The sequence below is a fragment of the Lagenorhynchus albirostris genome, chromosome 1 (assembly GCF_949774975.1).
Source record: "Lagenorhynchus albirostris chromosome 1, mLagAlb1.1, whole genome shotgun sequence".
In the NCBI taxonomy this organism is placed as follows: Eukaryota; Metazoa; Chordata; class Mammalia; order Artiodactyla; family Delphinidae; genus Lagenorhynchus; species Lagenorhynchus albirostris.
Window position 1 is genome coordinate 86,871,592 of NC_083095.1, and position 20,769 is coordinate 86,892,360.

At 52.2% G+C, this 20,769-nt stretch overlaps 2 protein-coding genes across 2 annotated transcripts in view; one reads left to right on the top strand and one right to left on the bottom strand.

Annotated features, from left to right (window-relative positions):
• The first annotated feature begins 1,358 nt into the window (after positions 1 to 1,358).
• MAP1A (microtubule associated protein 1A) lies at positions 1,359 to 12,479 on the top strand. Its single transcript, XM_060148930.1, has 5 exons — positions 1,359 to 1,441; positions 1,720 to 1,860; positions 2,086 to 10,201; positions 10,358 to 10,578; positions 10,913 to 12,479. The coding sequence occupies exons 3-5, from the start codon at positions 2,224 to 2,226 to the stop codon at positions 11,066 to 11,068; spliced, it is 8,355 nt and encodes a 2,784-aa protein (XP_060004913.1). The 5' UTR covers positions 1,359 to 1,441; positions 1,720 to 1,860; positions 2,086 to 2,223; the 3' UTR covers positions 11,069 to 12,479.
• Positions 12,480 to 13,062: 583 nt separating this feature from the next.
• Positions 13,063 to 20,769, bottom strand: part of PPIP5K1 (diphosphoinositol pentakisphosphate kinase 1) — a 49,830-nt gene continuing 42,123 nt past the window's right edge. Inside the window, exons 32-33 of the mRNA XM_060148944.1 lie at positions 18,306 to 18,419; positions 13,063 to 15,671 (exon numbers count right to left, since the gene is read on the bottom strand). Of these exons, the coding sequence (XP_060004927.1) occupies positions 14,767 to 15,671; positions 18,306 to 18,419 (1,019 nt within the window). The 3' untranslated portion in view covers positions 13,063 to 14,766. The remainder of the gene's footprint in view (positions 15,672 to 18,305; positions 18,420 to 20,769) is intronic.

Genomic DNA, 20,769 nt, shown 5'->3' on the forward strand with positions numbered 1-20,769 from the left:
TCTGACACCATCCCTAGTTCATTTCCCCCCCGCAGCTGCAACTGCAGCCCAGTGCTGCCAGATCTGCCTGATCCTGGCACCATCGCTCTTCCGCTTAACAAAGGCCCTGGCCCCAGGGTCCTCTTGTCTGAGCCCCAGAAAGAGGAGAGAGCGCTGGGTCACAGAAGAGGGTCTGGGGGACAGGTTATGTGTCCTCCCACCAATATCCTCCAGACAGCCCACTCCCCAGACCATCTGTTCAACTCCGTGTTTGTAAGGTAAATCCACTGTGTGCTGCAGTTGGTAAGGGCAGGAATGGGATGGCAGCATCCTTCTTCAGGATCTCCTGTCTAACCTGGCACTTTTTTTCTTTGCTGCATTGCTTGGTGTTTCATGTAAGCCTGGATAAGGGAAGTAGAGAGGGGATTTGATGGTGTACTATGTTCCTCCATAGCCTGGGGAATACTCTGAACCTCTCCTGCCTTATCTGTTTCTTGTTTGTGAATCCCAGACTCCCCTCTCCATGACAGAAGGCCCACAGGAGAGGTGCAAGGATGAGAGGAGAAACTGTTTGAAAGGGATGGGTTGTGGGGAGTGAACCAGGTCTTTCTGGAGCCTGGGGACATGAAGGTGAGGTGGGACGGGGAGCTGTGAAACCTTTGGTGGTGGAAACAGTATGATTGTGTGCATGTTTGTGAGTGCACGCTCAGCCTCTGAGGAACCAGAGCACAGAACAGGAGGTCCTATTTCTCCTCTGCATTGTAACCAACCCCCAAGGGTTTAGATAGCATAGACTTCTCTGAGTCTTTTCGAATGGGACTTCTGGCCTTGGATGGGGGTTTGAAAGGAGGATGAGGAGTCTGTACTCACTGCACAGAAGCACCCATCTCCTTATTTCCAGGCACTCTGGCAAGAAAGCCCAGGGCAGAGGCAAGCTAGTGAGGACAGAGCTGAGTGAGGACCATCCTCCGAGAGGCCCTCCCTTCAGCTGAGCCCCCCGCCCCCCCCCCCCACCGGTCCCCAGGCAGCACCAGGAGCTTAGTGCTCGAGAGGGACAGACAGGGACAAAAGGTTCTTGTCTCCAGGGCAGTCTGAGGCGGGAGTTCCAGGCAGAGGGGGTGGCAGATGAAGGGAGGGAGAAGACAGCCATTGTGGGAGAGGGGAGGAGGAAACCCTGAAAGGGAAGGGCTGCAGGAGCCAGTCCCTAGACCTTACTCAGCAGTAGCCAGAGTGGCAGGATCTCAGGATAAGCAGGCTTCTCTTTCCCCTAAGCCCCATTTTCTGACAGTGCATTCTTTCCTCTCCTGCCTTACACAATGCCTCTCCATTTTAGTCTATACCCACTTCCTTCAGTACAAATTCCTGCATCTCTCCCTCAGGCCAGAGGACCCTCTGCCACCAGAGTGAGATCCTAGAGACCATCGTCCTGGTAAACCCCAGTGCCGACAGCATCAGCTCCGAGGTAAGGCCAGGGCCTGTGCTTTGCCACGAGGGCCTGCCGAAAGTGCCGTAACCCACCCTTGCCAGTGCTACTGCTGTAAGGCCAGGAATTCCCGGACTTGGCTTTGAGCCATCCTCTCTCTGCCATCTAAGCTGCCTCACAATCCCAGCCCCATCCTGGAGGTGCTGTGGGGCTACCAGTGGGGAGCATGTCCTTGCAGAACTGAGGGGGACCAGGAACATTCTGTGCCCTTCCCTGGGCTTCCTCTCTCTGTGACCAGTCCTCTCCTTCCACTCTAGGTTCACCACCTCCTTAGCAGCCCCTCAGCTCACAAACTACTGATCTTGAGTGGGCAAAGTTTAGAGCCTGGGGGAGACCTCATCCTACAGAGTGGCACCTACTCCTATCAAAACTTTGCCCAGGTCCTTCAAAACCCAGAGGTAAGTTCTATGTCTGAGTGTCTAGGAGGAACAGAACATGGGGTAGGACTAGAGCTGCGGGGAGGGATCCAAGGAAGGGAAAATCCCACATTCCTTGACTGCCAGGGATGCTGGCAGAATGGTAGGAGATCACCTCAGAGAGAGATGGAGATTAGCAGATTGAGTCTGAGTTGGCTTGCGATAACCCCAATGACCTGATCAGCCTTCTATCTCCCCTTCATCTAGATTGCCCAATTGCTCAGCAATAGAGACCCTGGGATCCAGGCTTTCCTCACTGTGTCCTGCTTAGGGGAGGGTGATTGGAGCCACCTGGGACTATCCAGTTCCCAAGAGACCCTGCACCTCCGGCTAAACCCTGAGCCCATGCTGCCCACCATGGATGGCGTGGCTGAGTTCTCCGAGTACGTCTCTGAGACCGTGGATGTGCCATCTCCCTTTGACCTGCTGGAGCCCCCCACCTCAGGGGGCTTCCTCAAGCTCTCCAAGCCATGCTGCTACATCTTCCCTGGCGGCCGCGGGGACTCTGCCCTCTTTGCCGTTAATGGTTTCAACATCCTGGTGGATGGTGGCTCTGATCGCAAGTCCTGCTTCTGGAAGCTGGTGCGGCACTTGGACCGCATTGACTCCGTGCTGCTCACACACATCGGGGCAGACAACCTGCCAGGCATCAACGGACTCCTGCAGCGCAAAGTGGCGGAACTGGAGGAGGAGCAGTCCCAGGGCTCTAGCAGCTACAGCGACTGGGTGAAGAACCTCATCTCCCCCGAGCTTGGAGTCGTCTTTTTCAACGTGCCCGATAAGCTGCGGCTGCCTGATGCCTCGCGGAAGGCCAAGCGCAGCATTGAGGAGGCCTGCCTCACTCTGCAGCACTTAAACCGCCTAGGCATCCAGGCCGAGCCCCTCTACCGTGTGGTCAGCAACACCATCGAGCCGCTGACCCTCTTCCACAAGATGGGTGTGGGCCGCCTGGACATGTACGTCCTCAACCCTGTCAAGGATAGCAAGGAGATGCAGTTCCTCATGCAAAAGTGGGCAGGCAACAGTAAAGCTAAGACAGGCATTGTGCTGGCTAATGGGAAGGAGGCTGAGATCTCGGTGCCCTACCTGACCTCCATCACTGCTCTGGTGGTCTGGCTACCCGCCAACCCCACTGAGAAGATTGTGCGCGTGCTTTTTCCAGGGAATGCTCCCCAGAACAAGATCTTGGAGGGCCTGGAAAAGCTTCGACACCTGGACTTCCTGCGCTACCCCGTGGCCACGCAGAAGGAGCTGGCCACTGGGGCTGTGCCTGCCAACCTCAAACCCAGCAAAATCAAACAGCGGGCTGATAGCAAGGAGAGCCTCAAGGCCACAACCAAGACAGCCGTGGGCAAGCTGGCCAAACGGGAGGAGGTGGTCGAAGAGGGAGCCAAGGAGGCCCGCTCAGAACTGGCCAAGGAGTTAGCCAAGACAGAGAAGAAGGTAAAGGAGTCATCTGAGAAGCCCCCAGAGAAGCCTGCCAAGCCTGAGAGGGTGAGGACAGAGTCGAGTGAGGCACTGAAGGCAGAGAAGCGAAAGCTGATCAAAGACAAGGTGGGGAAGAAGCACCTGAAAGAAAAGATATCAAAGCTGGAAGAGAAAAAAGACAAAGAGAAGAAAGAGATCAAGAAGGAGAGGAAGGAGCTCAAGAAGGATGAAGGAAGGAAGGAGGAAAAGAAGGATGCCAAGAAGGAGGAGAAGAGGAAAGATACCAAACCTGAGGTCAAAAAGATTTCCAAGCCAGACCTGAAGCCCTTTACCCCTGAGGTACGTAAGACCCTCTACAAAGCCAAGGCCCCCGGCAGAGTCAAGATGGAGAAGAGCCGGGCTGCCCGTGGGGAGAAGGAGCTGTCCTCTGAGCCCCGGACACCCCCAGCCCAAAAGGGGGCTGCACCATTCCCAACAAGGGAGCTGGCCTTGTCTTCACCAGAGGATCTCACACAGGACTTCGAGGAGTTGAAGCGTGAGGAGACGGGGTTGCTGGCTGAACAAAGGGACACAGGACTAGGAGAGAAACCACTCCCCCCAGACACTGCAGAGGAGGGACTCCCAAGCACATTGGCCCCGGGGGCACTACCCTCTGTCCCAGGGCTGGAACCAGAAGAGCCTGTGATAAAGGAGAAAGAGGCTGTCCCAGACATCCCTGAGGAACAAGGCAGCAAGGACAGAGGCCCAGACTCTGGGGCTGAAACAGAGAAAGAGAGAGCCCCCTGGGAGGATAAAAAGGCAAAGGAATCAGAGGGGATCCCCGACAGAAAAGAAGCCAGAGAGGAAAGTGAACCTGAGGTAAAGGAGGATGTGATAGAGAAGGCCGAGTTAGAGGAAATGGAGGAGCTGCACCCTTCAGACGAGGAGGAAGAGGAAGAGACAAAGGCTGAGGGTTTTTACCAAAAACATAAGCAAGAAGCCTTGCAGGTAACGCCAAGGGGCAGGGAGGCTCTCGGGGTCCAGGAACTAGGACTCCAAGGCAAGGCCCCTGAGAAGGAGACCTCGTCATTCCTAAGTAGCCTGGCCACCCCTGCAGGAGCCACTGAGCACGTCTCTTACATCCAGGACGAGACAATCCCTGGCTACTCAGAGACCGAGCAGACTATCTCGGATGAGGAGATCCATGATGAGCCGGAGGAGCGTGCAGCTCCACCTAGATTTCCTACAGGTACCTATGACCTCCCTGGGCCTGAAGGTCCTGGCCCCTTTGAGGCTAGCCAGCCTGCAGACATTGCTGTTCCCACCACCCCCAGCAAAGGCTATGGAGCGCCAGAGTCGGAACTCACCTACCCCCCCAACATGGTGGCCGCCCCTCTGGCTGAAGAGGAGCATGTGTCCTCGGCCACCTCAATCACTGAGTGTGACAAGCTTTCTTCCTTTGCCACATCTGTGGCTGAGGACCAATCCGTGGCTTCACTCACAGCTCCCCAGACAGAGGAGACAGGTAAGAGCTCCCTGCTGCTTGACACGGTCACAAGCATCCCCTCCTCCCACACGGAAGCCACTCAGGGCCTGGACTATGTGCCATCAGCTGGTACCATCTCACCCACCTCCTCACTGGAAGAAGACAAAGGTTTCAAATCACCACCCTGTGAGGAGTTCTCCGTGACTGGGGAGTCAGAGAAGAGAGGGGAGATTGTACAGAGAGGCTTGTCTGGAGAGAGAGCCGTGGAAGAGGAAGAGGAGGAGACCACAAATGTACAGATGTCTGAGAAACTTCACGATCAGTATGAACCCCTGATGTTTGCTGCCCCTGGCCACACCCTACATCCCGGGGAGCCAGCCGTTGGAGAAGCGGAGGAGCGCTGCCTCAGCCCAGATGACAGCACAGTGAAGATGGCCTCTCCCCCACCATCTGGCCCACCCAGTGCCACCCACACGCCCTTTCATCAGTCCCCAGTGGAAGAAAAGTCTGAGCCCCAAGACTTTCAGGAAGCAGACTCCTGGGGAGATACTAAGCGTACACCAGGTGTGAGCAAGGAAGATGCTGCAGAAGGGACAGTCAAGCCAGGGCCTGAAGAGGGCACACCAGAGGAGGAGGGAACGTTGCCTCCTCCCAGGAGCCCCCAGGCCCAGGAAGCACCCATCAGCATTGTTGGAGGACATGCAGGCTGTACTGTCCAACTGCTGCCAGAAGAGGACAAAGCAATAGTCTTTGAGACTGTGGAGACGGGAGAGCCCACAGGGCCGATTCTGGAAACAGAAGCCCTTCCCAGAGATTTGAGAACATCACACCAAGAACCTGGTGAACCTCAGAAAGATGAGGTGCTCCGGTTTCCTGACCGAGGCCTCTCCCCTGAAGAGGTGGAGTCCCCCTCTGTCCTCAGCGTGGTCTCCCCAGACACTGCCGACCGAGAAGCCGTCCCTAGGTCTCCCTGTGGCCTGACAGAGCAGCACCTACACAAAGACCTTTGGCCACAGGTATCTCCAGAAGACACCCGGTCGCTTTCTCTCTCAGAAGAGAGTCCCAGCAAGGAGACCTCTCTGGATATCTCTTCTAAGCAGCTGTCTCCAGAAAGCCTTGGCACCCTCCAGTTTGGGGAACTAACCCTTGGAAAGGAAGAAAAAGGGCCTCTGATGCAGACTGAGGACACCTCTCACCGCCTAGCCCTTGTGTCTATTCCAGAAGCCCGTGCAGCCACAGTGTCACCTCCCACAGATGGGACCGGTGGATACGCTGCACAGGCAGACGTCACAGATGAGAGCCCTGACAGAAAATTACCTGCCAGCTCCTTCTCTCACTCTACACTGTTGGGAGATGGGAAGCAGTCACCTGGAATGATCACAAGCCCTGGTGAACACATTCTGACACCTGATAGCTCCCTCACCAAGAGTCCTGAGTCCTTGCCAAGCCCTGCCATGGAGGATATTGCCATGGAGTGGGAAGATAAAGTTCCAGAGTTGAAAGACGGACTCCCAGAGCAGAAGGAGAAGGGACCTGAGCCAAAGGATGAAGTCCTACAGCAGAAGGACAAAAGTCTGGAGCAGAAGGATACTGTCACAGAGCAGAAGGGTACAGCCATCTATCGCAAAGATGAGGTTCTGGAAGAAAAGGACAAGGCTGTGGAACAGCAGGATAAGGCTTTGGAACAAAAAGGCAGAGACTTAGAGCATAGGGACACAGCCCTGGAACAAAAGGACAAGGCCCTGGAAGGAAAAGACAAAGACTTAGAACCTAAAGACAGAGACTTAGAACCAAAAGACAAGACCTTGGAACAGGAGGACAAGGTCCCAGGAGAGAAAGATGAAATCTTAGAACAAAAAGTCAGAGACTCTGAACATAAAGACAAGGTTCCAGAGGACAAGGTCCCTGAACTGAAGGGTAAGGCCTTAGAACAGAAAGATGAATCCCCTGAGCAGGACAAGGCCCCGGAACAGAAGGACAAGGCCTTGGAAAAGAAGGACCAGGCTTTAGAACAAAAATACTTGGCCCTAGAACAGAAGGGTGAAGCTCTGGAACAAAACATTTATCCAAAGGCTGTTGAACAAAAAGACAAGATTCTGGAAGAGAAGGACAGAACTCAGGAGCAGGAGAGTCCTGTGCAGGAGGATAAAACCATGACACTAAAGGAGAAGATCCTAGAGGAAAAATCTCCAGAAAAAGTCAAGGCTGTGGGACAGAAGGAAGAAGCTCTGCTGGAGAAGACCAAAGCTCTGGGGCTGGAAGAGAGCCCAGTGCAGGAGGACAAGGCCCGGGAGCAGGACGAGAAGTACTGGAAGGAGCAGGACGTGGTCCAGGAGTGGCAAGAAACATCTCCAGCCAGAGGAGAGCCAGCTGGAGAACAGAAGGAGCCTGCCCGGACATGGGAGGACACATCTCCTGAGCAGGAGGACAGGTACTGGAGGGGCACAGAGGATGTGGTCCTGGAACAGGACACATACTGGAGGGAGCTGAGCTGTGAGCGGAAGGTCTGGTTCCCTCATGAGCTGGGTGGCCAGGGGGCCCGGCCACGGTTCACAGAAGAGCGGGAGAGCACTTTCCTCGATGAGGGGCCGGATGATGAGCAGGAAGTGCCCCCCTTGGAGCCTACACCCAAGAGTCCCTGGGCCTCAGACTTTAAGGGCTTCCAGGAGCCCTCACCACAGAAGGAGCTGGAGGTGGAGCGCTGGCTTGCTGAGTCACCAGTTGGGCTGCCACCAGAGGAAGAGGACAAGCTGACTCGCTCCCCTTTTGAGATCATCTCTCCTCCGGCCTCCCCACCTGAGATGGTTGGACAGAGGGTTCCGCCAGCCACAGGACAAGAGAGCCCTATCCCAGAGCCTAAGCCCATGCCACCCATGAGGAATGAGCCCACCACCCCGTCATGGCTGGCTGACATCCCACCATGGGTGCCCAAGGACAGACCCCTGCCCCCTGCACCCCTGTCCCCAGCTCCAGCTCCCCCAACACCTGCCCCACAGCCACTCACTCCTGCGCCCTTCTCTTGGGACACAGCCGAGTATGACAGTGTGGTGGCTGCAGTGCAGGAGGGGGCAGCTGAGTTGGAAGGCGGGCCGTACTCCCCCCTAGGGAAGGACTACCGCAAGGCTGAAGGGGAAAGGGAAGAAGAAGGTGGGGTTGGGGTTCCTGACAGCAGCCCCCTCGGGTCAAAGGTCCCAGAGGCCAGTGCGAGCCTTGCCTCTAAGGAGCCCGAGCAGACCGAGCCAGAGCAGAGAGAGCCCACACCCTATCCCGATGAGCGAAGCTTCCAGTACGCAGACATCTATGAGCAGATGATGCTCACTGGGCTGGGCCCTGCATGCCCCACTAGAGAGCCTCCACTTGGAGCAGCTGGGGATTGGCCCCCACACATCTCAGCCAAGGAGGAGGCTGCTGGCCAATGCACATCTGCAGAGAAGGAGCTTTCATCTCCTGTCTCACCCCATCGCCTCCAATTCGACACTCCAACCTTCAGCTATGCAGCTCTGGCGGGACCCACCGTACCCCCCAAGCAGGAGCCTGAGCCAGGGCCAAGCGTGGATCCCAGCCTCACCCCACCTGCAATACCCCCCCGTGCTCCTATCCCCCAGAGCAAAGGCCCAAGCCCCCCACTTAATGGTAACATCCTGAGCCATAGCCCAGATAGGAGAACCCCATCCCCCAAGGAACCAGGCCGTGGTCACTGGGATGACAGCACGAGTGACTTGGAGCTGGAGAAGGGGGCTCGGGAGCAGCCTGAGAAAGAGGCCCAGTCCCCAAGTCCCCCGCAGCCCATGCCTGCAGGCCCCTCCGCCCTGTGGCCTGAAAGTGAGGCACATACCAGCCCTTCCTTGGACTCCCACCTGGGTCCTGCCCGACCCAGCCTGGACTTCCCTGCATCAGCCTTTGGCTTCTCCTCATTGCAGCCAGCTCCTCCACAGCTGCCCTCTCCAGCAGAACCCCGCTCGGCACCCTGTGGGTCCCTTGCCTTCTCTGGTGACCGAGCTTTGGCTCTGGCTCCAGGGCCCCCCACCAGAGCCCGGCATGATGAGTACCTAGAAGTGACCAAGGCCCCCAGCCTGGACTCTTCACTGCCCCAGCTCCCATCACCCAGCTCTCCCGGGGCCCCTCTCTCCAGTCTTCCGCGACCTGCCTCACCAGCCCTATCTGAAGGCTCCTCTTCTGAGGCCACCACACCTGTGATGTCGAGTGTGGCTGAGCGCTTCCCTCCCGGCCTGGAGGCTGCAGAACAAGGGTCTGTAGAGCTGGTCCCAGGAATGGAACCAGCTGCCCACGGCCTCTGGGACCTCACTGCTCTGAGCCCAGCACCTCCAGCTTCACTGGACCTGGCCCCAGCTCTGGCTCCAAGCCTGCCTGGAGACATGGATGAGGGCACCCTGCCCTGCCGCCTGGAGTGCTCAGGGGCAGCCACCAAGAAGCCAAGCCCCTTACAGGGCCCCTCCAGGGATCGTGCCACCAATGGCCCAACTGAAACCAGCCCCAAGCCCCCAGGCCCTGCCCCAGCTGAGGCTGAGAAAGGAAAGGCTGACGCCTGTCCCGCCTGGGAACGTGGGGCCTGGCCTGAGGGAGCCGAGAGGAGCTCCAGGCCTGACACGCTGCTCTCCCCGGAGCAGCCACGGTGCCCTGGAGGGGCCTCTGGAGACCAACCTAGAAGTGTCTCCCCTGAGATGGAGGCTGGGCCCCAGGGATGTGCTGCTGAGCCCCGGCCGCATCGTGGGGAGCTCTCTCCGTCCTTCCTGAACCCACCTCTGCCTCAATCCACGGATGACAGTGACCTCTTAACTGAGGAAGCTCGGCTGGTAGGGAGAGGGGGGCGGCGTCGGGTGGGGGCTGCAGGGGCCACAGGGGGCCCCTGCCCCGTGGCAGATGAGACACCCCCGACGTCAGTCAGCGACTCGGGCTCCTCGCAGTCAGATTCTGACGTTCCACCAGAAACTGAGGAGTGTCCATCCATCACAGCTGAGGCAGCCCTCGACTCAGATGAAGATGGGGACTTCCTGCCTGTGGACAAAGCTGGTGGGTTTAGTGGGACTCACCATCCCAGGCCTGGCCATGACCCACCCCCTATCCCCCAGCCAGACCCTCGCCCAGCCCCTCCCCGCCCTGACGTGTGCATGGCTGACCCCGAGGGGCTCAGCTCAGAGTCTGGAAGGGTAGAGAGGCTACGGGAGAAGGAGAAGACACAGGGGAGAGTCGGCCGCAGGGCCACAGGCAGGGCCAAGCCAGCGTCTCCTGCCCAGCGTCTGGATCTTCGGGGAAAACGCTCACCCACCCCTGGTAAAGGGACTGCAGATCGAGCATCCCGGGTGCCACCCCGACCACGCAGCACTCCAAGCCAGGTCACCCCAGCAGAGGAAAAGGATGGACACAGCCCCATGTCCAAAGGCCTAATCAATGGACTCAAGGCAGGACCAAGTAAGTATAACATGGAAAGTGGGAGAGATTGTGGTTTGGGGCTGGGTGTGGTTGGTCAAGGGCTCCAGTGGAAGAGAGGGAGGGTGGGAGGGAAGAAGAAGGTTGCCAAAAGAGTTCTGCTTTCCCTCTACAATGAGTTCTGTGTTGTCTCTACAGCGGCCTTGGGTTCCAAGGGCAGCTCTGGCCCCCCTGTATATGTGGATCTTGCCTATATCCCGAATCATTGCAGTGGCAAGACTGCTGACCTTGACTTCTTCCGACGAGTGCGTGCATCCTACTATGTGGTCAGTGGGAATGACCCTGCCAATGGCGAGCCGAGCCGGGCTGTGCTGGACGCCCTGCTGGAGGGCAAGGCCCAGTGGGGGGAGAATCTTCAGGTGAGTGGCAAGAAGCACCAAGGAGGTAGTCTGGTCAAACTTTACTCAGAGGCAGCAATGGAACACAGTCTCTATTTATAAAAGGACTGAGGGGCACTTCCCTGGCGGTCCAGTGGTTAAGACTGCGCTTCCACTGCAGGGGGCGCAGGTTTGATCCCTGGTTGGGGAACTGACATCCTGCATGTCGCGCAGCGCGGCCAAAAAAATAAATAAAACATAATAAAATACAAGGACTGAGTTCTTTCTCCGGGAGTGGGACTACATCCTGGACCATCAGGTGCCCCATCCCCCGACTTCACATCCTCACCTCAGGCATGTCTTGTCTCCCACCTAGGTAACTCTGATCCCTACTCACGACACGGAGGTGACTCGTGAGTGGTACCAGCAGACTCATGAGCAGCAGCAACAACTGAACGTTCTGGTCCTGGCGAGCAGCAGCACCGTGGTCATGCAGGATGAGTCCTTCCCAGCCTGCAAGATTGAGTTCTGAAAGAACCACTCTCCCTTCCCCAAGGATCTGCTCCCACAACCCCCTTAGAGAATGGCTAATGCTGAGTCCTTTGGGGTTGAGGGACATGGGAGTTGAGGGGGGCGAGGGGGACAGGATGTCTAGTGGGAACTTAGGCTGGACTAAATGGGAGGGGTTGTGCCTCCCCTTCATCCATGCCTGAAAGGAGTCTCAAAACCAAAGGTAACAGGATTAGGATAGGGGGAGAGTGCAAAATTAGGATACAAGGTCATATGATGCCTGAGAACCCTGGAGTGACACCCTCTCTTAGCACTGCCTAATGCTGGTGTTGGGTGGGGAGTGAGGATGGATCTCAGAGAGCAACCTCCTCCCTCATGGAGGGAGATCATATCCCCAACCCCAAGGACCTCTTTATCTTAATCTATGTATTTAGCATCCCAAGGAAGGATTTCCAATAGTAATTTATGTGACCTGGGGGCAGGATACTGTCAGTGAGGTTGCCAGAGCTGCATCCTTTCCTCCATCTCCCATTCCCTTCCCCACCAGAGTCTGGGTCCCAGCAGGGTTCTGGGGGTATGCTGCTGCTACACTGTCCCACTGCTTCTCTCTGTATCTGAATGTTTCAATCCAAAACTTGAAGCTCTTTTGACCAACAGATTGGTGAGAGAAGAAAGGAGCTTATCCTCCCGGCCCCTGCTTCATACCATTCACATCCCAGAGCTGTGCCCAGACCAGGCCTACTGGGCAGCACAAAGGAGCAAGGAGAGCCCAGCCCCAATCGCAGACTTCTTCCAAGCTCCCTGACCTTATGAAGTTTTCACCCACCCATTCCAACTCTCCTGATCCCTTCTCATACCTGCTTGGCTTATCTGCATGTGGTCACCTGCTGTGGCCTGGTGTGTAATGGGTTAAAAAGCCACTGCCTGACATCCTAACATTTGACACCCCAGCAACGTGTGACTCCCCCAACATTCCACTATGCCATCCTGCAGCTGAAATGGGAACGCTGGCTGCTTTTCCAGCCCCAGACTCTTGGACAGAGGATCGGGGAGGTGGAGGCCATGCCAGAGGACTTGGGGAAAATGAGAGGGAGGAAGGAAAGAGGGAGAGGAAGCTGAGCTAGGTCTTAACTCCTACTGAGTGAGATGAAAACAGGCCGAAAATACCACCCCAGGAGAGGACCTCACCCCAAGCAAGCCAATAAGCAGCCCTGCCAGACGACTGCAGGACTGAGAAATCCAGACGCTCTTCAGGGCTCAGCTTCTCTGCCAAATGACTGTGTGGAAACCAAAACGAGACCACCTGTGTTCTTCCTAGCTCCCACCCTCTCGTGCTGCTGTGCTCTGCTCCCTCCCACACGTCCCTGCTACAGTTCCCAGCTGCTGTGACGGAGCCACCTCCAACTCTAACAATAAATCAAGTTCATTACAGATGCCGTAGTGCTGCTTAGGCCTTTTCTGACTCCACACGTTGCTTAGTTGCTGGGCCCTGGCTTCTAACTCTCTGCTTCTACCAGCATGGTCATTTATCTTGATGCCTTTGATGACTGGAAGCAGTTCCAGGACCCAGGGAAGCCAGAGAATATAGGGCAGGTGAAGGGAGAAAAAGTTATGGGAAGCCAGCATTATTTCTGAAAATAGGTGAGAATGCCCAAGTATGGGTAATAGGAACTGAGGGTGGGGACATATATTTGGTTTGGGGGAGGAAAGAAAGGCAGGGGGCCTCCTGGGAAGGGGATCTGCATACCATGGGGTCAAGAGCTAAGGACCGAATAACCAGCATCAGATACCTTGTGTAGGAGAACACCAAAGAGGTAAGGAATTGAGGGGCCCTAAGAGATCCAGAGGCTATTGAGGTTGTAAACAGCTTTCACCTGTGCAGTCAGGCTTTCCATGAAGTATTATAAAATGTTGGATTTTCCTCTGCAGTGAAACCCTTTATAGTCCTGGGTATGTCAGGAAAGGCCAAGTTGTGAATGTGAATACATGCGGAGGGGGATATTCCAGCCCCCCTAGTGTTCTAGGCTTTCCCAGTGTAAAGACATCAAGGGGGTAAAGAAAGCACACGCCGTTTATATCAACTCCTGACACTCACTCCCAAGCATCAGTTAAAAATTAAGAGGGTGATTCCAACGATCTGGTGAGAAGGCACTGTACCCTTTGGTGCTTCACAGAGATAGAACCTCTCTTCCCGGTAACACTATTTATTTAAGAAATTTTGGGATTGTAGGCTGATTGCCATAGGGACCTCCTGGGATGTTTAATCTCCATATTTTTAAGGTCCATTCCTGCTCAACTACAATGGCTTTTGACTGGTTCAGATTAATTCAGTCACAGACTTGACTGACCTACAGTCATTCATTCTTTTTTTTTTAAATATTTATTTATTTGGTTGTGCCAGGTCTTAGTTGTGGCTCGCAGACTCCTTAGTTGCAGCACAGGTGCTCCTTAGTTGCGGCCAGCAGCCTCCTTAGTTGTGGCATGCGAACTCTTAGTTGCAGCATGCATGTGGGATCTAGTTCCCTGACCAGGGATTGAACCCCGACCCTCTGCATTGGGAGCACAGAGTCTTAACCACTGTGCCGCCAGGGAAGTCCCCAGTCATTCATTCTTGAATTCACAAGGACATACATCATCACCACCATTATTATGGTTGACTATTCTCATTATTTTATATTTATTGAGCACTCATAATGTTCCGGCCCCCAACTCCAATGACCACATTACCCCTCCTACTCACCCCCATCCCCATCCCCATCCCCAGATCTTTGGGAAAAGCTTCATAATCACACCTGGCCTTAAAGACACAATGATATGAGGACAAATCCTATGGGGACCCTGGAGTATTTGGTCTTTGGCCAGTCTGTCCCTGACTTGACTACAGAAATATATATATAATCTTTGCTCATGTCTGTACAATACTGATCTCTGCTGATTGCTTAAAATAGAACCTGATTTTTCTCTACTACAATATCTCCTAAGCCATATAGTCCCACAACAAAAGGAGGCCCAGCTTTACAGATTGGCCAAGAACCCCCAGAGCATTTTAAGTAGTTACTCTGAAATTTTCACAGCAATCTAATACCTATTTTTCCCTAGAGCTATTGCCCAGAGGAACAGGTCTAGGGCAGAGAGGGCACCTGGGGATGATATGGAAACATCCATAAGCCCAATCTAAAAATTTGTGGCCATGATGGGTATTTGTTTGGGAAAGGAACTCTTTTTTCCCAGACATTTCAGACAGCCATCCTGGGCCCACCTGAGGATACTAACAAAGACAAGAGTCCCCTGAATGCGCATATGGTCTAAGGGTACCTTGAAAAGTTGTGAATATTTTCCAGAAAAGTAGAGACCTTGGAGTCCCCTTTTGCACTTGCTATCCCCAGGTGTTGTCTTCAGCAGTTAAGTGGCAGTTCCTTTACCAATCTGGGATTTCCTGGGATGATCAGAGAAAGTTAGGTAATGATAGACCCATTTACCTCTTGAAGGAAATCGTTTTCAAGTCTAATGGCTGGGTGAGAAGTCAACAGCTGCTTTAACCTGCAGTTGGCTCCTCCCCAAGCCCAGCTCTGGCACAGGTATGCTTCATGCCAAGAGGACTGCTTCCTCAGACACCTCTGGTGAGATCCAAGGCCTTAATGCTGGCGGGTGAGTTAGCCAACAGAAAAATTTGCTAGCTCAAATGTCTGGTATAGTGTGACACCACTAATGAGAAAATGATTAATCACATGTTGCTGGTGGAAGGGGTGAGTTCTGGTCACAGGCTAGAGACTGGCTCTGAGGGTTTACATTGCTAGATGGATACTGGACTTCAGGAACATCCTCTCCAGACAGCTCGTCAATCAACTCAGGGACCACATAGGACTGCTGCTGATTCACCTCCTCTGGGACCTCCTGGACATGCAGATCACCCTCCCCAGGGAACTCTTGGGATGGTTTATCAACCTCTGGGATGTCCTGAGACAACAAAATGATTGCAGAAGCCTCTTGGGCCAGCCTGCCAATGTCCCCAGAGAATTCCTGGCATGGCTGGCTGAGCTCCTCAGGGATCCCTTGGGCTGGTTTGCCGACTTCCACGAGGATTTCCTGGGCCAGGCCACCAACCCCTACAGGTAACCCAGGGACCCGCCTGCCAACCTCCACAGGGGCCCCCTGGCATGGCTGGTTGACCTCCTCAGAGTTCTCCTGACAAAGCTCGCAAGCTTCCTCAGAGACTTTCTGGTACAGTAGGCTGGCATTCTGGCATGGTTGGCTGATCTGAGGGACCTCCTGGCATGTCTGGTTAACATCATCATGGTTCTCCTGGCATGGCTGGCTGACCTCTTCAGGGATGTTCTGGCATGGTTGGCTGACCTCCTCAGCAACCTTCTGGCATGGCTGGCTGGTTTCCACAGGTGGTTCCTGTGGGGACTGGTTTCGTTCAAAAGGCTCTTGTTCCCCTTCTATGGGGAGCTCTTGTGCTCCATTCCCAATGGTCTCCTGGAGCAGCCCAAGGCCTTGATGTTCTTCAGTCACATGTGAATTTAGGGAGGGGTGATCACTGAAGCCAAAATGGCAGTTACCATCCACTGCAGTAGGGGAGGAAGGACCAGCGCTGGACACAGTGCTGGAAGGGCCACTGCTGTCTGCAAAGCAAAGTCAGGAGACCAAGTCAGACAAGATGGAAGAGTAGGTTCTATGTATGTAGTTCAAATGCCAGAATAGACGGCCTATATTACTCATGTCTTCGGGAAAGAGGGTCTGAATTCTTCTTAAGTTATGCAGAGACTCCTAAGTTAGCCTAGCCCAGGAACCGTTGCTTTGGCCTAAGGTATACTACAGGAGTGGCACTAAGGGACATCTAAGACTTCAGGAGACAGTGCTGAGGCCCACTTCATCCAGTTCTTTCATAAATGTACCCCCATTCCAACTCCAAATTCCCATGGCCCCTCATTCTTACTTTGGAGGCATATGAACACTTCATACCAGTGGTTCATAATTAGGGTTACATACCAAAATTATGGGAAATTTTTAAAAAAAATAGATATTTCCAGATTCCATCTCCAGAGATTCTAATTCTACATTTAGGGTAAAGGTGTGGGATGTTGAAACACTCCCAGTTAAATCTGATGTATATCTTTTGTTAAGAATTATTTCTTTAAAACACATTTCTGGGGCAGAGGTAACCTTTATTTACTGCCCAAGAGACAAGTAGGCAGGAAAATGTAGAAAAACTTTGTGAATCAGAATAATAGGAAGGAAAATGATTTACTCAAAGATGGAAGACTGCCATGAAATCTCTAAATGGCGGCAGTTCTTTTATTTTTTTTTAATGGCAGCAGTTCTTAATTAACCTTTCTGGGGGTCACTGACCCCCTTTGACATTCTAATGAAAGTCATGGACTATCTTCCCAGGAAAATGTACATATGGATATTCCCCCTCATCTTTACATATAATTCCTGGGGTTCATAGACTTTACCCTGAAATCCATCTACAGATCCAGGGTTAAGACCCTCTAAGCCTTGGGACATACAGTGTTACAGGCTTATGGATATTATATACATATAAAATACAAAAACTAATTCCTAGATCTTGACAGTAGTAAATGAAGGCCTTAGAGTCTTCAGTTACACTGTGGGACAACTCCTACCCCAACTTCTACCTTTCATTAATCTCTAGTAGGACACTAATCTACTTTTCCCTTTGTAAATATCATACTAATTGATGGTACTGTAGCTTTAAAGCACTCTGATATCAATAAAGATAGATTTTGGAAATCGGGGACACCTGAATAGCTTGTCATCAGTGAGAACCAGGGAAGTTGGTAAACCTGAGTCTGCAAAGGCTCCAACAGTCATTGAGTTTAAGGAATGCCAGCTATCTCTTTTCTGTAAAGCAGGGGTCCCCAGAGCCCCCCTCCCCCTTCCGAGGCCTGTTAGGAACCAGGCCGCACAGCAGGAGGTGAGTGGTGGGCTAGCAAAGAAGCTTCATCTGCCAGCCGCTTGCCATCACTCCCTATCACTCCATTACCGCCTGAACCATGCTCCTCCCCACTGGTCCGTGGAAAAATCGTCTTCCACGAAACCAGTCCCTGATACCAAAAAGATTGGGGACCGCTGCAGTAAAGGATTATATGAGGCATGCTTCAAGTGGAAAAAAAAAAAAAAAGAGGAATGTGGTTTGGGGCCAACAAGGCCTATTTAGGGCAGACAGACAGACCCTAAAGAAAATGTTTACCAGTGAGGCTATACATCTGATACTGAGATTTAAAAAAGAAGAAAACGTGTAAGCTGAGTTCACCCAAGGATAGAAGTAGCCTTAATATTTAGCTAGTAGTTTGATTCCGACAAATCAAAGAGTTCAGACAGAAACAGAAGTTGAAGAAAGATAAGATTTCTAGGGCACAGAACCTATAAACACTATTGGACAGAGGTAAAAGGACCAATGGCAAGGGGAATATAGGATAATCTGAAATTCAGGGGAAGAATTCTTGGTGTCAGGAAGGAAAGTTCCTTCTGCATAGAGGGTGCTAGGAGAAGGGCAAAATTCTACAACTGTTTGCCCCAATGCTAAAAATATGAATCTTTGCTTCAGTTCTATCCAATTAAAATAATGTTTGATTTTAGATAGTCCCTGGAGGTAGGACGAATAAGGGAAGGATTCTTCCATTGCCAGTGTCTCTGGGCCTTATCCCCTGTCTGGTCACCACTGGTATCTCTCCCCCTCTACAATTACCCTAAGAACTCCTTGTGGCTCCACTGTTCACACTGTTACCAAGGATAAATAGTGATAGGCTAGAGATTATAAAGAAGAGATGGGAAAAAGCAGCACCTGAACTTGAACTTACAAATGAGAACAGACACCTTGAAAGAAGGGACAGGTAGAAAGTAGTAGCAGATTCTAGTTTCTTTTTCCCAGCTTTTCTATATATCTAGGTTTCCTCCCAAGTCATTTTTACTGAGAAAGCTGTAGAAACCAAATGGGGACTTGAGAAGAATGCAGCCTTCATCTTTTCTTCCCTAAAGGACCCTCTGAGCCACTATCATTAAGGAGCGCTTCCAAGGAGATAGAGGGCACATGGAGGACAGAGGCGACGGATGAGAGAGAATAAACAGATCCGCCCTTCATCTTGGAAACAGCAAGTGCAACTGCTTCCCTGCCTGGTTACTCCTGGTCCTTCAACCCTCATCTTTGTTTCCCTCCTGTGACCAGTCTCTTATTCACCAATCCCTCCATTCCCTCTTGGCCTTCTCTAGGCAGTTCCAAAACAATTACTTACACCAAGGGGGCTTTTCAGAGCGCTGCCGGAGTTGCAGGGTAGGTGAATGAAGAGTGCGAGGTGGAGAAAACGGGCTATCAGAGGTCTGGTTGCTGTGCATAGAGTCAAAGAGGGCTGGACAGGTGAGGGAGAGAGAGGGAAGAAAAAAAAAGGCTATGAGGAAGAATTCAAGAACCACAGGTTGTCAATATAAGTGAAAACCAACTTACACTTCCTCAGACTGAGAAGTAGCATTTCCTAGGGACCCTTCATACAAACCATTTTTAATATTTTAAACTTTATATTATGAATATTGTCAAACATATTTTTTAAAAAGTAGTTGAGGGACTTCTCTGGTGGCGCAGTGGTTAAGAATCCACCTGCTGGGACTTCCCTGGTGGTCCCGTGGTTAAGATGCCGTGCGTCCAATGCAGGGGGTGCGGGTTCAAACCCTAGTCAGGGAACTAAGATCCCACATGCTGTGTGGCCAAAAAAAAAAGAAAGAATCCACCTGCCAATGCAGGGGACACGGGTTCATCCCTGGTCTGGGAAGATCCCACATGCCGCGGAGCAACTAAGCCCATGCGCCACAACTACTGAACCTGCGCTCTAGAGCCCGCGAGCCACAACTACTGAGCCCAAATGGCACAACTACTGAAGCCCATGCTCCTAGAGCCCGTGCTCTGCAACAAGAGAAGCCACTGCAATGAGGAGCCAGCGCACTGCAAGGAAGAGTAGTGCCCGCTTGCAGCAGCTAGAAAAAGCCCGTGCCCAGCAACGAAGACCCAACGCAGCCAAAAATAAATAAATATATTAAAAAAAAATAAAAGTAGTTGAAAGACTAGTACAATCAATACCTATATATTCATCTCCTATATTTAACATGTTAACATCTTGCCGTATTTGTTTCATCTATTTCTTCATGCTGAAGTTCTTTAAAATAAATGATGAATAGTATGAGACATTTCACCTCTAAATGCTTCAGTATTCATTTCTAAAATATAAGGAATTTTCCTACATAGCCATACACCATTAATAAACTTAACAAAATTTAAAAATACCCTAATATCATCTTAGTACCCAATCCATATTCAAATTTCCCCCAATTATTCCCAAAATGTCTTTTATAGTAAGATCCAAACATGAACTGTGCATTCCATTTTATTATGTCTCCAAAGTCTCTTTTAACACATTTTTGACTGGAGATGTATTATGGCCACAGGTGTTAGTTTCTGCAAAAATCCCCCAGTCAATAATGTGTTAACCTAGAATCGAGCTCCCCCCTATTTTTTTTATACTGACTTTTTAAAAAAATAAATTTATTTATTTATTTTTGGCTGCATTGGATCTTCATTGCTGCTTGCGGGCTTTCTCTAGTTGTGGTGAACGGGGGCTACTCTTCGTTGCAGTGCGTGGGCTTCTCATTGTGGTGGCTTCTCTTGTTGTGGAGCATGGGCTCTAGGTGTGCAGGCTTCAGTTGTTGTGGCACATGGGCTCAGTAGTTGTGGCTTGCGGGCTCTAGAGCACAGGCTCATAAGTTGTGGCACATGGGCTTAGTTGCTCTGTGGTGTGTGGGATCTTCCTGGACTAGGGATCGAACCCGTGTCCCCTACATTGGCAGGCAGATTCTTAACCACTGTGCCACCAGGGAAGTCCCTCATAGTGACTTTTTGAAAAGAACAGGCCAGCTGTCTCACAGAATGTCACATTCCACACTCTGGATTTGTCTGATTGCTTCCTCACTGAAACATTTAACTTGTTTCACTATCCCTTGTATTTCCTATAAACTGACAGATACAAAAGGCTTGATTCAATGATTCAGGTGTTCTTTCTTGGGTTTTTTTTTTTTTTTTTTTTTGTGGTACGCGGGCCTCTCACTGTTGTAGCCTCTCCCGTTGTGGAGCACAGGCTCCGGACGTGCAGGCTCAGCGGCCATGGCTCACGGGCCCAGCCCCTCCGCGGCATGTGGGATCTTTCCGGACCGGGGCACGAACCCGTGTCCCCTGCATCGGCAGGCGGACTCTCAACCACTGCGCCACCAGGGAAGCCCTCTTGTTTGTTTTTAATTTTTTATTTTTGGCTGCATTGGGTCTTTGTTGCTGCACACGGGCTTTCTCTAGTTGCGGCGAGTGGGGGCTAGTCTTCGTTGCAGTGCACATGCTTCTCATTGCGGTGGCTTCTCTTGTTGTGGAGCACGGGCTCTAGGAGCGTGGGCTTCAGTAGTTGTGGCATGCAGGCTCTGTAGTTGTGACTCACGGGCTCTACAGCTCAGGCTCAGTAGTTGTGGTTCACGGGCTTAGTTGCTCCACACCATGTGGGATCTTCCCGGACCAGGAATTGAACCCGTGTCTCCTGCATTGGCAGGCAGACTCTTAACCACTGCATCACCAGGGAAGTCCATTTGAGGTGTTTTTCTTTTTCTTTTTTTAGTGTAAAAACAAATGCTTACATTTTTAATAATTTTTTTTAGGTTTTGATAATTTTT